This window comes from Eretmochelys imbricata, chromosome 1 (genome assembly GCF_965152235.1).
Source record: "Eretmochelys imbricata isolate rEreImb1 chromosome 1, rEreImb1.hap1, whole genome shotgun sequence".
In the NCBI taxonomy this organism is placed as follows: Eukaryota; Metazoa; Chordata; order Testudines; family Cheloniidae; genus Eretmochelys; species Eretmochelys imbricata.
The window spans coordinates 9054968-9069287 of record NC_135572.1 but is presented as its reverse complement, the minus strand read 5'-3'; the positions used below and the strand labels follow the sequence as shown (position 1 = coordinate 9069287).

The window sequence follows — 14320 nt, the reverse complement described above, 5'->3', positions numbered from 1 at the left end:
TGTACACTATTCCCACCTCAGTGTCCTCACTGCCCTGGAGCATTCTTTGGGATTTCGTCAGAGCCCTCTAAGGTGTCCAGAGGCCACCTCCTGGCTTCTCCTCCATCTGGAGTCTGCCTCTCTGCTGCAGCCATAGCTCTGAAACCAAAGAGTCCCCTCTGCCTCCATTGTGCCTCTCTCCTGCCCCAGCTTCTTCTGACTCATCCAATCTCTGTGTTTGTAAAGGGCTGGACCAAGACTGCCTCTCTCTGGTCCGTCTTCTGGGGAGGTTCCATTCCTTCCAAGCCCACCCCTCAGCAGAGAAGCTGGAGAAAACGGATTTTATCTAAAATGCAGTTACTCCTTTCTTCTATCCACTCAAGCCTCCTGCCTCTGAGCACAAGGAGCATGAGCGAAGAGTACAGTAAAAGCCCCAAGACGTAAGGATAGAGATCATAGAATCATAGAATATCAGGGTTGGAAGGGACCTCAGGAGGTCATCTAGTCCAACCCCCTGCTCAAAGCAGGACCAATCCCCAATTAAATCATCCCAGCCAGGGCTTTGTCAAGCCTGACCTTAACAACTTCTAAGGAAGGAGATTCTACCACCTCCCTAAGTATCGCATTCCAGTGTTTCACCACCCTCCTAGTGAAAAAGTTTTTCCTAATATCCAACCTAAACCTCCCCCACTGCAACTTGAGACCATTACTCCTTGTCCTGTCCTCTTCTACCACTGAGAATAGTCTAGAACCATCCTCTCTGGAACCACCTCTCAGGTAGTTGAAAGCAGCTATCAAATCCCCCCTCATTCTTCTCTTCTGCAGACTAAACAATCCCAGTTCCCTCAGCCTCTCCTCATAAGTCATGTGTTCCAGACCCCTAATCATTTTTGTTGCCCTTCGCTGGACTCTCTCCAATTTATCCACGTCCTTATTGTAGTGTGGGGCCCAAAACTGGACACAGTACTCCAGATGAGGCCTCACCAATGTCGAGGTGGTTCCTACAATCAAATGTGAGTAAATAGGTGTGACATGGTCAGAAAGGGTTATGCAACTAGCATGCTAATTGACCAAAATTCAACCTTTAAAGACATATTAGAGAAGTATATAAATGATCAATAGGACCATTTCTCATAAATAGCAACATAGCCATGGGAAATGGACTTGAGCTTTAAAATGCAAACCTGTACTGTTAGAGAATTAGAGGTGTCAGGGTTCCCTCCCCACTCTGAACTCTGGGTACAGATGTGGGGATCTGCATGAAAGACCCCCTAAGCTTATTTCAGCTTAGGTTAAAAACTTCCCCAAGGCACAATTTCTTCCTTGCCCTTGGTATCGCTGCCACCACCAAGTGATTTAAACAAACGTTCAGGGAGGGCCACTTGGAGCCCTATCTCCTCCAAAATATCCCCCCAAACTCCTACACCCCCTTTCCTGGGGAGGCTTGAGAATAATATCCTAACCAATTGGTTACAAAGTAAGCACAGACCTAAACCCCTGGGTCTTTAGGACACTGAAAATCAATCAGGTTCTTAAAAGAAGAATTTTATTTTTTTAAAAAGGTAAAAGAATCACCTTGGTAAAATCAGGATGGAAGGTAACTTTACAGGGTAACAAAAGATTTAAAACACAGAGGAATTCCCTCTAGGCAACTTTAAAGTTACAAAAACAGGAATAAACCTCCCTCTAGCACAGGGAATAGTCACAAGCTCAAACAAATGATAACCTAATGCACCTCACCTTGCTTACTTTCACTTTTTGTAGTATGAGAGACTCGTTTCAGGATGGTCTGCAGGAGAAGGAGTTTTCTGCCTGGCCCTTCTCAGTCCCAGGAGAGAGCACACAAACAAAGAGCCCAAACAAAGCCTCCCACCCCCACCCCCCCAGATTTGAAAGTATCTTCTTTCCCATATTGGTCCTTTTGGTCAGGTGTCAACCAGGTTACCTGAGCTTCTTAACTCCTTACAGGTAAAGGAGGAATTCTAGGCTACCCTTAGCTGTATGGTTATGACAAGAGGTAATCCTACTTGTATGTGTTTATTTATATCTTGTTAGATGTTAACCATGTAAACAGATGGTTCCTGTCTGTTGGTATATCTGTTGATTCAAAGATCAAAAGAAAATAGTAACATTGAAATTAAACGTGGGTGTAATAATTTCATTGTCTAGACTTCTATTTGATGTTTGTAGTTAACTACCAATGCATGCTTAATGGATAATTACCTTATGCTGATGAATGGAAGAGTTACCAGTGTATTCACAGGAAATAGGTAATTCTATTTCAAAGCAACAATTCTTCATTATCATAGCCTGCAAATGGTCCTTAAAAGAATACTTGGGTCCTGATCCTGTCATCTCAAATCCGCTTCAGCTTCGTCAGGAGAAGCTCAAGTCACAAGGCTGAGGTCTGCAGCTCCATTCTGGATCACCTTGATCCTGAACATTGGGCTGCAAGCGAAGGGTTAATTCTGAAAGATCTCTTGGCAACTCTAAAGCTCACCATCTCGACCATGAAACTGACTTAAGAATTCTACTCATATCTCTATGTATAACGATGTCCAGTTACTGCAGGGCAGAGGGATGCACTGGGTCATTAACTGGGGCCGCCTCCTACCCGCACGCAGGCTCCTTGTCAGGCTGCAGCATCTCCCGTCCCATCCCCAGAGCAGAGGGAGCCCAACTGGGGGGGCTGGGTGGGAGGAGGAGATTGTGATGGGATGTACCTCTGGGAGAAGCCTGGAAGCTGTTGGAACTGCTGTGCCCCCAAACCATTCAGCTGGGTTGGCCTTTCCCCCTGCTCTGCTGGTGACACACAGCCAGCCCCTCCGGGCCCTGTTCTCACCGAACATGACAGCAGGTGTTACCACACACTCAACTAAGTTACCTGAGTGCTTTACCTAAGCTACTCATGGACCATCAGCCAATATCCCAGCTCCCCAGCCTTGCACCCCTCCAGGAGCATAGAGTCAGAATTACACCGTCTTGCACAACACAGAGATGTGTATGGTGCAAGCTCATTAATTAGCCTCTCCCCCCTCGATGGGGGAAGATATGCACCTTTCTTTGCTTATGGAGCTAAGAGTCCCAAACACTTCACTCAAAAACACACTAGTTAAGATGAAACATAAATCAGGTTTATTAACTACAGAAGGATAGATGCTAAGTGATTATAAGTGATAAAAGAACAGATCAAAACAGGTTGCTCAGGAAGTGAAACAAACCTGCAGCTTAAGACTTATACATGCTTGATAGGATTTGAATCAGCAATATCTCACCCTGACTGATGATACAAGCAGGCTTACAGATTCCTGAGGAAAAGGCTGTACCTGCTTTGAAGCCTGGGTTCCCCTGCCCCATTCAAACTCCTTTGTCTTCCTCTGAGCTTCTTGCAGATGTTGAGTTGTGGGGCATTCAAGACAAGAGATGATTTCACTCCCCACCTTTTATAGTTTCTTCCAGTTTTCTGAAAAGTCTGTGTATGTGACGTGCAGGGTCTGCCCCCATTGGCCAAACATTCTCCGTTGTCTCCGTACTCCCTCTGCGGAGGCTTTCTTATACAGAGTTCCTGTGCTAGTGGATTCTTCCCTCGATGAGTGTTTATGACAGCGATTAACACTGTCTAGCTAATCCTTTGACACACCTGAAAGGCTGGTTTTGGGTGTTTCCAGCCTCGTATCACAAGTTAGGAACTCACACAAAGCATGATTTCATTACTTCATATACAACCCAAGGAGGTATCAATGTTAAGCAGATTAAGCCCTTTAGAATAATACCTCACAGGACATACTTTGTACAAAACGTACCATAATTGCATCACCATGGTAAATATGGAGTGCTTTGGAGTGCAGAGTGTCACAAGGACGATCCAGAGAGTGACAGGAGGTGGGGAGGAGAGGAGAGAGTGAGGGCCAGGGCCTTGCGGGGAAGACACATAGCAGGGGCGTAACCTGGGGGAAGATGCATGGCACATGGGTGGGGCCTCATGCTTCCAGTTACCAGGAATTAGAAAGGCGGCAACCCTCGGAGTTGCACATCGTCAGATTCCCCAGTTTGTCACACTGACACAGCACAGTAAAGTCAGGAAAGGGTTTCAGATCTCTTTGACTGGCCAGTCAGTGATTCAGGGAAGAGGGCCCAGCACCATGTCACCAGCCAGCTCTGCATGGAGCTCAGTCTGAGAGCCAGATAACCAGGAGAAAGCTTTAGGACCCTTTCTGAGTAAAGAGCTGGAGCAGACTATCCCGAATCTGTTGGCTCCTCACCCCATAGATGATGGGGTTTAACATGGGGGGCACCATGAGATACATGTTGTTCATGAGAACATGGAAATGCAGGGCCATATTGTGCCCAAACCGTTCCGTGAGGGCGGAGAAGAGATGTAGGATGTAAGAGGCTAAGATGACACAGAAGTGGGAGCCGCAGGTCCCAAAAGTCTTGAGGCGGGCGTCCTTTGTTGGGAGGCTGAAGATGGCCCTGAGGATCTGGGTATAGGACATGGCGATACAAAACACATCCACGCCGGTCACCAAGAATGCCACAGCCAGGCTGTAGTAACTACTGAGGCGGATGTTGGCGCAGGCCAGCTTCACTACAGCTATGTGCTTGCAGTATGTGTAGGGAATGATGTTGGTTCTGCAATATGGCCACCTCCTCGCCAGGAAGAGATAGGGCAATACGAGCATGACGCCACGCAGCACCAGGGCCAGGCCAATTTTGGCCACCACAGGGTTTGTCAGAGTGGTGGAATATCTCAGGGGATCACAGATGGCCATGTAGCGATCAAAAGCCATGGCCACGAGGATCCCAGAATGCACCACAGAGCAGCTGAGAAGGCAGAACATCTGGGTGAGGCAGGCGCTGAAATTGATCTCCCTGGAATTGAACCAGAAGATGCTCAGCATTTTGGGCACGATGGCCGTAGATGGGACCATGTCGGCGACGACCAGCATGCAGAGGAAATAGTACATGGGCCCATGGAGGCTTGGCTCCCTCTTCACGATGAACAGGATGGTGAAGTTCCCCAGGATGACTATGGCATACATGGCACAGAAGGGGATAGAGAGCCAGACTTGGGCTCCCTCCAGGCCAGGAATGCCCAGCAGGATGAAGGTGGAGGGGTTGTTGAAGTCAGTTGAGTTGGAATCTGACATGGAGTAGGAGAGAAGGTTTCCAACGCTGAGGCAGAATGGTGTTTCCTGCATGTACCGTGCGTTCCCCTGACTTCCTGATTGTGCCCAGGGTCTAGGGTGATGGTCGCAGGACAAATGTCTGGATGGAAAGAAAATGTTAATATGAAACACTACATGCACAGCTGGAGGCTTGGCTCATGGATGAAGCAGGTTGGTCGCTCTTCACACACTGAAAAATGACATTTTAATGATTAAGATAAATAAATTATGAACTGTCATCAATATAAAGGGAAGGGTAAACCCCTTTAAAATCCCTCCTGGCCAGAGGAAAAATTCTCTCACCTGTAGAGGGTTAAGAAGCTAAAGGTAACCCCACTGGCACCTGACCAAAATGACCAATGACGAGACAAGATAGTTTCAAAAGCTGGGAGGAGGAAGAGAAACAAAGGGTCTGTGTCTGTCTATATGTTGCTTTTGCCCGGGATAGAACAGGAACGGAGTCTTAGAACTTTTAGAGTAACAGCCGTGTTAGTCTGTATTCGCAAAAAGAAAAGGAGTACTTGTGGCACCTTAGAGACTAACCAATTTATTTGAGCATGAGCTTTCGTGAGCTACAGCTCACTTCATCAGATGCATACCGTGGAAACTGCAGCAGACTTTATATATACACAGAGAATATGAAACAATACCTCCTCCCACCCCACTGTCCTGCTGGTAATAGCTTATCTAAAGTAATCATCAGGTTAGGCCATTTCCAGCACAAATCCAGGTTTTCTCACCCTCCACCCCCCCACACAAATTCACTCTCCTGCTGGTGATAGCCCATCCAAAGTGACAACTCTTTACACAATGTGCATGATAATCAAGTTAGGCCATTTCCTGCACAAATCCAGATTCTCTCACTCCCTCACCCCCCTCCAAAAACCCACCCCCAGACACACACAAACTCACTCTCCTGCTGGTAATAGCTCATCCAAACTGACCACTCTCCAAGTTTAAATCCAAGTTAAACCAGAACATCTGCGGGGGGGGGTAGGAAAAAACAAGAGGAAATAGGCTACCTTGCGTAATGACTTAGCCACTCCCAGTCTCTATTTAAGCCTAAATTAATAGTATCCAATTTGCAAATGAATTCCAATTCAGCAGTTTCTCGCTGGAGTCTGGATTTGAAGTTTTTTTGTTTTAAGATAGCGACCTTCATGTCTGTGATTGCGTGACCAGAGAGATTGAAGTGTTCTCCGACTGGTTTATGAATGTTATAATTCTTAACATCTGATTTGTGTCCATTTATTCTTTTACGTAGAGACTGTCCAGTTTGACCAATGTACATGGCAGAGGGGCATTGTGCAGGAAATGGCCTATCATGCACATTGTGTAAAGAGTTGTCACTTTGGATGGGCTATCACCAGCAGGAGAGTGAATTTGTGTGGGGGGGTGGAGGGTGAGAAAACCTGGATTTGTGCTGGAAATGGCCTTTTTTCTAAAAGTAAATAGGGGGGGTGTTCTACCTATTTGCCTGGAGACAAAAGTGGCAGGGGCTTTTTTTTTTAGGATTTTGATTTTTTTTACAAGGAGCACAAGTTTGAAAAGGAATTTTTTTTTCTTTTGGGCTGCTGGTAAGCAGGTTTCCAAGTAGTTGGAGGTTTTTTACTTTGATTTGGGGCCAGAGCAGAGACAAGGGAATTGTCTTTTTCTGTATGCTGACAATCATTATCAGAGAATAGGTATTCTATTCCAGCACAGCGAAATTTTACAGCCAAGTTTTGTTTCTTTATTTCTAAACCTCAGGTGTAAAGTTAGTTAAAAACAGAGGTTAGGATGACAAAATCCATGGCTCCACAAAAGCTGGAATTAGCCAGATTTCAGGCTGAGGACAAACAAAGGGAACATGAAAGACAGATAGAACTCATGCGGCTGAAGGAGGAGGAGAGGGAAAAAGAGAGGAAGCATGCAATGGAGATGGAGAAGGTAAAGGCTCAGCAGAATATACCAACAAACCCTAGCAATCCTTCTCCAGGTACCACTCCCCATCCCAGAAAGTTCCCCACCTACAAGGCAGGCGATGATATGGAGGCCTTCTTAGAAAACTTCGAAAGGGCCTGCCTTGGGTACAACATCTCTACTGACCAATACATGATAGAGCTGAGGCCGCAGCTCAGTGGACCCTTAGCGGAGGTGGCAGCTGAAATGCCTAAAGAACACATGAACAAGTATGAACTGTTTAAATCCAGGGCGAGAGTCAGAATGGGGATAACACCCGAGCAGTCTCGTCGGAGGTTCAGAGCCCTAAGGTGGAAACCAGACGTGTCATTTACCCGACATGCCTACCACATTGTGAAACATTGGGATGCCTGGATATCAGGAGCAAGTGTTGAATCTCCAGTAAATTTGCCCTTCCTAAAGCAAATGGAACAATTCTTAGAGGGTGTTCCTGAGGAAATAGAAAGATACATCCTAGATGGGAAGCCCAAAACTGTAATTGAGGCAGGAGAGATTGGAGCCAGATGGGTGGAGGTGGCAGAGAAGAAGAAAACTGGTCGCTGTTGGAGCGGAGACCAGAAGGGACCACCCCAGACCACACCCTATTACCGGGGGCCGCCCAAAGCTCCACCTACCTCCCAAAGAACCCTCCAGACCCCTTATCATCCCACCACCCCATTCTCCAGCAACCCACCTCGCCCCAGTGACCCGTCAGCTGGACGATGTTTTAAATGTACCAAGCTGGGGCATGTAAAGGCCAACTGTCCCAAGAACCCCAACAGATTACAGTTCATTGCACCGGAATCACACCAGAGGTCCGCAGGCCCAGATACCTCCCAGATACCCTTGGAGCAGAGGGAAACTATGAGTGTGGGCGGGAAGAAGGTCACCGCATGGAGGGACACCAGAGCACAAGTGTCAGCTATCCATGCTTACTTAGTGGACCCCAATTTAATCAACCCAGAGATCCAAGTGACAATTCAACCCTTCAAGTCCAACTCTTTCAATTTGCCTACAGCCAAGTTGCCTTCCAGTACCAGGGCTGGTCAGGAATGTGGACTTTTGCAGTCCATGATGATTATCCCATCCCCATGCTGTTTGGGGGAAGACTTGGCCAATCATGTGAAGCGGGCCAAGAGGGTGGGAATGGTCACCCGTAGCCAGGCTAAACAAGCCATGAGGCCTAGCTCTGTTCCGGAAACTTCTATCAGGACCCGGTCAGAGGTGATGGACCCGGACCCCTGGCCAATGTCTGCAACAGCAGTAGTGGATCCAGTCCCAGAGACTCAGACGGATCCAGTCCCAGAAACGGAACCAGCGGAACAACCAGCACCAGACCATTTGCCAGCACATATGCCTAGGCACATATGCCTAGCTCTGTTCCGGAAACTTCTATCAGGACCCGGTCAGAGGTGATGGACCCGGACCCCTGGCCAATGTCTGCAACAGCAGTAGTGGATCCAGTCCCAGAGACTCAGACGGATCCAGTCCCAGAAACGGAACCAGCGGAACAACCAGCACCAGACCATTTGCCATTACTTGCAACCTCAACACCAGACACCACCGAACTGGCAGCAGCCCATAACCCTACACAAGAGGCTCAGCCAGAGCCTGAACCCCAACATAGGGTCCCAGCGGAAAGCGGGTCACAGTCAATGGAAACAGCCCCATCCCCTACATCGCTTCCAGAGGGTCCAAGCATAGGTCCACAATCCAATGAGGAACTGATGTCTCCAGCATCAAGGGAACAGTTCCAGACTGAACAGGAAGCCGATGAAAGCCTCCAGAGAGCTTGGACGGCGGCATGGAGCAACCCAACGCCTCTCAGCTCTACTAATCGATCCAGGTTTGTTGTAGAAAGAGGACTTTTATACAAGGAAACTCTTTCTGGTGGACACCAGGAAGACTGGCATCTTCAGAGACAGTTGGTAGTTCCAACTAAATACCGGGCCAAGCTCTTGAGCTTAGCCCATGATCACCCTAGTGGCCATGCTGGGGTGAACAGGACCAAAGACCGTTTGGGGGGGTCATTCCACTTGGAGGGAATGGGCAAGGATGTTTCTACCTATGTCCGGTCTTGTGAAGTATGCCAAAGAGTAGGAAAACCCCAAGACCAGGTCAAAGCCCCTCTCCAGCCACTCCCCATCATTGAAGTTCCATTTCAGCGAGTAGCTGTGGATATTCTGGGTCCTTTTCCAAAAAAGACACCCAGAGGAAAGCAGTACATACTGACTTTCATGGATTTTGCCACCCGAAGGCTGGAAGCAGTAGCTCTCAGCAACACCAGGGCTAAAAGTGTGTGCCAGGCACTAGCAGACATTTTTGCCAGGGTAGGTTGGCCCTCCGACATCCTCACAGCTGCAGGGACTAATTTCCTGGCAGGAACTATGGAAAACCTTTGGGAAGCTCATGGTGTAAATCACTTGGTTGCCACTCCTTACCACCATCAAACAAATGGCATGGTGGAGAAGTTTAATGGAACTTTGGGGGCCATGATACGTAAATTCGTAAATGAGCACTCCAATGATTGGGACCTAGTGTTGCAGCAGTTGCTCTTTGCCTACAGAGCTGTACCACACCCCAGTTTAGGGTTTTCCCCATTTGAACTTGTATATGGCCATGAGGTTAAGGGGCCATTACAGTTGGTGAAGCAGCAATGGGAGGGATTTACACCTTCTCCAGGAACTAACATTCTGGACTTTGTAACCAACCTACAAAACACCCTCCGAACCTCTTTAGCCCTTGCTAAAGAAAACTTACAGGATGCTCAAAAAGAGCAAAAAGCCTGGTATGATAAACATGCCAGAGAGCGTTCCTTCAAAGTAGGGGACCAGGTCAGGGTCTTAAAGGCACTCCAGGCCCATAAAATGGAAGCATCGTGGGAAGGGCCATTCACGGTCCAGGAGCCCCTGGGAGCTGTTAATTATCTCATAGCATTCCCCACCTCCAACCCAAAGCCTAAGGTGTACCATAGTAATTCTCTAAAGCCCTTTTATTCCCGAGAATTAAAGGTTTGTCAGTTTACAGCCCAGGGAGGAGACGATGCTGGGTGGCCTGAAGGGAAAAGTGCTGGTGGTGTGGAAGAGGTGAACCTCTCCATGACCCTTGGGTGTATGCAGCGACAGCAGATCCAGGAGCTGTGCACTAGCTACGTGCCAACGTTCTCAGCCACCCCAGGACTGACTGAACGGGCATACCACTCCATTGACACAGGTAATGCTCGCCCAATTAAAGTTCAACCTTACCGGGTGTCTCCTCAAGCTAAAATTGCTATAGAACGAGAGATCCAGGTTATGTTACAGGTGGGTGTAATCTGCCCCTCTGGAAGTGCATGGGCATCTCCAGTGGTTCTAGTTCCCAAACCAGATGGGGAAATACGTTTTTGCGTGGACTACCGTAAGCTAAATGCTGTAACTCGCCCAGACAACTATCCAATGCCATGCTCAGATGAACTATTAGAGAAACTGGGACGGGCCCAGTTCATCTCTACCTTGGACTTAACCAAGGGGTACTGGCAGGTACCGCTAGATGAATCTGCCAAGGAAAGGTCAGCCTTCACCACACATGTCGGGCTGTATGAATTTAATGTACTCCCTTTCGGGCTGCGAAATGCACCCACCACCTTCCAAAGACTTGTAGATGGTCTCCTAGAGGGATTAGGATAATATGCAGTCACCTACCTTGATGATGTGGCCATATTTTCGGATTCCTGGGCAGACCACCTGGAACATCTATAAAAAGTCCTTGAGCACACAAGGGAGGCAGGACTAACTGCTAAGGCTAAAACGTGTCAAATAGGCCTAAACAGAGTGACTTACCTTGGACACCAGGTGGGTCAAGGAACTATCAGCCCCCTACAGACCAAAGTGAATGCTATCCAAAAGTGGTTGTTAGGATATAGATATTCAGGCCTGCCTGTAAAGGCCTGTACTTTAAGAATTTAGGTGTATTCTTATCACTTGGCTAGTTAGAGGTATAAAAGAAAGAATCAAAATCACTGTCTGCCAATGTAAGGTCCTTCTCTTACTGTGACAGTCTGGGGCCCTGTTCTTAGGCTAAGGCCTTTGGCTAAGCAGCAGAGGCAGCCATAAGCTGGGAAGCGAACAGTCACATCCTCACATTCCAACCTAGTCACATTGAAAAAAGGTGCTATTGGGCTGTTAAGCACTATCAGGACAGGATTGTATGCCTATCAGCTCCAGAGAAAGGGAAGTGCCTAGAAAATGTAAAAGAAAACTTAGTTTGATAGCATCCTATCTGGCAAGAACTCACTTATCAATACTGGGATGTGAAATCCTCACTTCTGTATTGTCTTGCCATTATAGTTCCCACTTTGCTATTGTTTGTCTGTATAATCTCTGTCTGGTTCTGTGATTGTTCCTGTCTGCTGTATAATTAATTTTGCTGGGCGTAAACTAATTAAGGTGGTGGGATATAATTGGTTACATAATCATGTTACAATATGTTAGGATTGGTTAGTTAAATTTTAGTAGAATGATTGGTTAAGGTATAGCTAAGAATATTACCATATAAATTAGGGGCAAACAGGAAGTAAGTTGGGATTCGGAAATAAGGAAAAGGAACTTGTATTTAAGCTTGCTGGAAGTTCACCCCAATAAACATCGAATTGTTTGCACCTTCGGACTTCGGGTATTGTTGCTCTCTGTTCATGTGAGAAGGACCAGGGAAGTGGGAGAGTGAAGGAATAAGCTCTCTAACAGTGGTCTGTCCCAAAGACAAAGAAACAATACTTCTTCCAAGGATATTCCAAGGACAAAGGATAAAATTAATTTGTACCTTGGGGAAGTTTTAACCTAAACTGGTAAAAGTAAGCTTAGGAGATTTTCATGCAGGTCCCCATATCTGAACCCTAGAGTTCACAGTGGGGGAGGAACATTGACATGAACAATTGACCCTACTTATGTCAGTTCCATATTTTATGGTGCTCCTTTCGTCAATAATTCCTACACATCGTGGTGTGGGAAACCTTAATAGGCACCAGCAGGAAACACGAGTGGATGCTGGTTTTCCCTCATTGTTCCTTAGGCCTTATCTGCACTGCCAAGTTTTTTCGCCAAGAGGCAGCATTTGCTGAAGAAATAGTGGAGGTGTAAACACTACAAAGCCACTTTTGAAGACAGAACTCTTCAGTTTCAGTGACGTAATAAAGGCACCTTAACGAGAGGTGTAAGGGTTTGCAACAATGATTTCTTTTCAAGGCTCTTTGGTCATTGACCAAACTTTCAGTGAAAAAAGTCTGCCATTTACACATAGGCTTAATGAAATGAAACCCAGACTAGAGAGTCCATGCTGTAGGCAGTTTCCCATTCACCTAATTACTGAAAATCTGAGAGTGGGGAAAAAACACCTTTGCTAAGACATGTGCCGGGGAAAACATCCAAACTAGAACCCACCTCAGGGAAAAGACTTGGGCATCATTGATAGCAGCTCCACAGAAACACCTGCTCATTTACAGTACTGGCCACAACAAAGACAATGTTCAGATGTGTAAGGAATGGGATGGAGAATATCCTGCTTTGGAGATGCACTCACTTTTGGTCACCCAGTCGCTATAAAGGATCTAGTAGATAGAAAGGGGATTTCCCAGGCAGGCTGTGAGAATGGAGGAGGCTGGCGTATGCGGATAGACTGAAAAGTCTGGGACTGGTTAGTTTAGAGAAGAGACAATTAAGGGGGCATACGATAGAGGAGAACAAAATAAAGAATGGAACTGATTACATTGATATGGACAAACAGAGAACAGCTTCCAGCCAGTAATAGCTATCTACAGATACCCTTCAAAAGGGCCAATTCCCCAAAGATAAGGCAAATGATCAGCAAAACTGATTGTGAGGAAAAATTTAGACAGAAAAATGGGAATGAAAAATGGGGGAAGTTCTTTAAGAAGAGTTTATGAGAGAGCTAAAAAGCCATGATTCCACAATCAAGAAAGTGGAGAACTTTGCTTAAAAACCCAGTTCAGTAGCAAAGTGAAGGCAGCAATTGAGGGGGGTGGGGGGAAAGCAATATATAACAAATGGGGAAAAGGGAAAAGAGATAGCAAGCAATACAAATTGGAAGTTATGAAAATTAATACAGGATGTTACAGACATCAGGGGGAAATCCATGCTTTGCAGGGCTAAGGATAACAAAAAGGAGGTTATTAATTATATTAAGAAGAAAAGAAACCCTAGAAAAAGTGTAGGCCAATTCCTAGAGGGAGAAAGGAAACTTGTAAATGTTGAAGAAAAGGGAGATGTGTTCAAGAATTCGTTTTGTTCTGCATTTGGAAAGGAGCAGTATCAGGTACTCAGATCACATACGGTCATGAAAAACTTTCCAGTCCATTAGCAGTCAAGGAGGATGTTAAACAGCATCTACAGTAGAACCTCAGAGTTACAAAAACCAGAGTTATGAGCTGACCGATCACCAAACATCTCATTCCGAATCAGAAGTAGGCAGTCGGGCAGCAACAGACTCCCCCAACCCCACCCCCACCCCACCCCAAAGGAAATAAAAGACAGTTCTGCATTAAACCTAAACTGTTAAAAAATAAAAGGAAAGTTTTAAAAAGAAGATTTGACAAGATTAAGAAACAATGGAAAATCTGATTTTGGATAATTTAAAAAAAATCTAGCATGATCTAATTGTCCCTTCTGATCTTAAACCTATGAATCTATCGATAAAGAAAGTAGGTCAAGCATTTATATTTACTCTGTCTCATAACACAGGAACAAGGGAACATTCAAGTACATTGAAAGTCTGAATATATAACACTGAGAAAGGAAAATTGTTTACCTAAGCCATATTTGGCCAGTGGAACTCGTTGCCACAGACATTGTTGGAGCAAAGAGCACAGGTGAATGGGATTCACAAATGGATTGGCCATTGTAGGTGGTGCTGGTGACACCATGGTTAGTTAACGCTGTCTGACACATTCAATTAGGAGACCTCATTTTCAGTTGGTTATAAGTTTGCCAAATTTTAACCGTTTGGACTGAAATATCTCACACTGGGTTTCTGCTTCTAGCTGAATTGTTTTTGAAAGTTTCAGGCATAACAGTTCAGCCAGCTTCTCAACTGAAGCCAGGAGAAAAGAGGTCTTGCCCATGTTGAAAAATTCAAATAATTCTTCCAGTGAGGAGCCCTAGCCCCTCCATGATTTCCATCACAAAGTCAGGTGAGAGCCACCCCTTTTAACAGCCAGAGGCCTGAAATGCAAGAGGAGGAGG

At 46.1% G+C, this 14320-nt stretch overlaps 1 protein-coding gene across 1 annotated transcript; it reads right to left on the bottom strand.

Annotated features, from left to right (window-relative positions):
* Positions 1–4181: 4181 nt before the first annotated feature.
* Positions 4182–5180, bottom strand: LOC144279756 (olfactory receptor 52D1-like). Its single transcript, XM_077841388.1, has one exon. The coding sequence runs from the start codon at positions 5178–5180 to the stop codon at positions 4182–4184; it is 999 nt and encodes a 332-aa protein (XP_077697514.1).
* Positions 5181–14320: the final 9140 nt, after the last annotated feature.

What these genes read in the sequence shown, in the direction of transcription:
- LOC144279756 (XM_077841388.1), bottom strand. Translation starts at nt 5,180, where the DNA reads ATGCAGGAAACACCATTCTGCCTCAGCGTTGGAAACCTTCTCTCCTAC.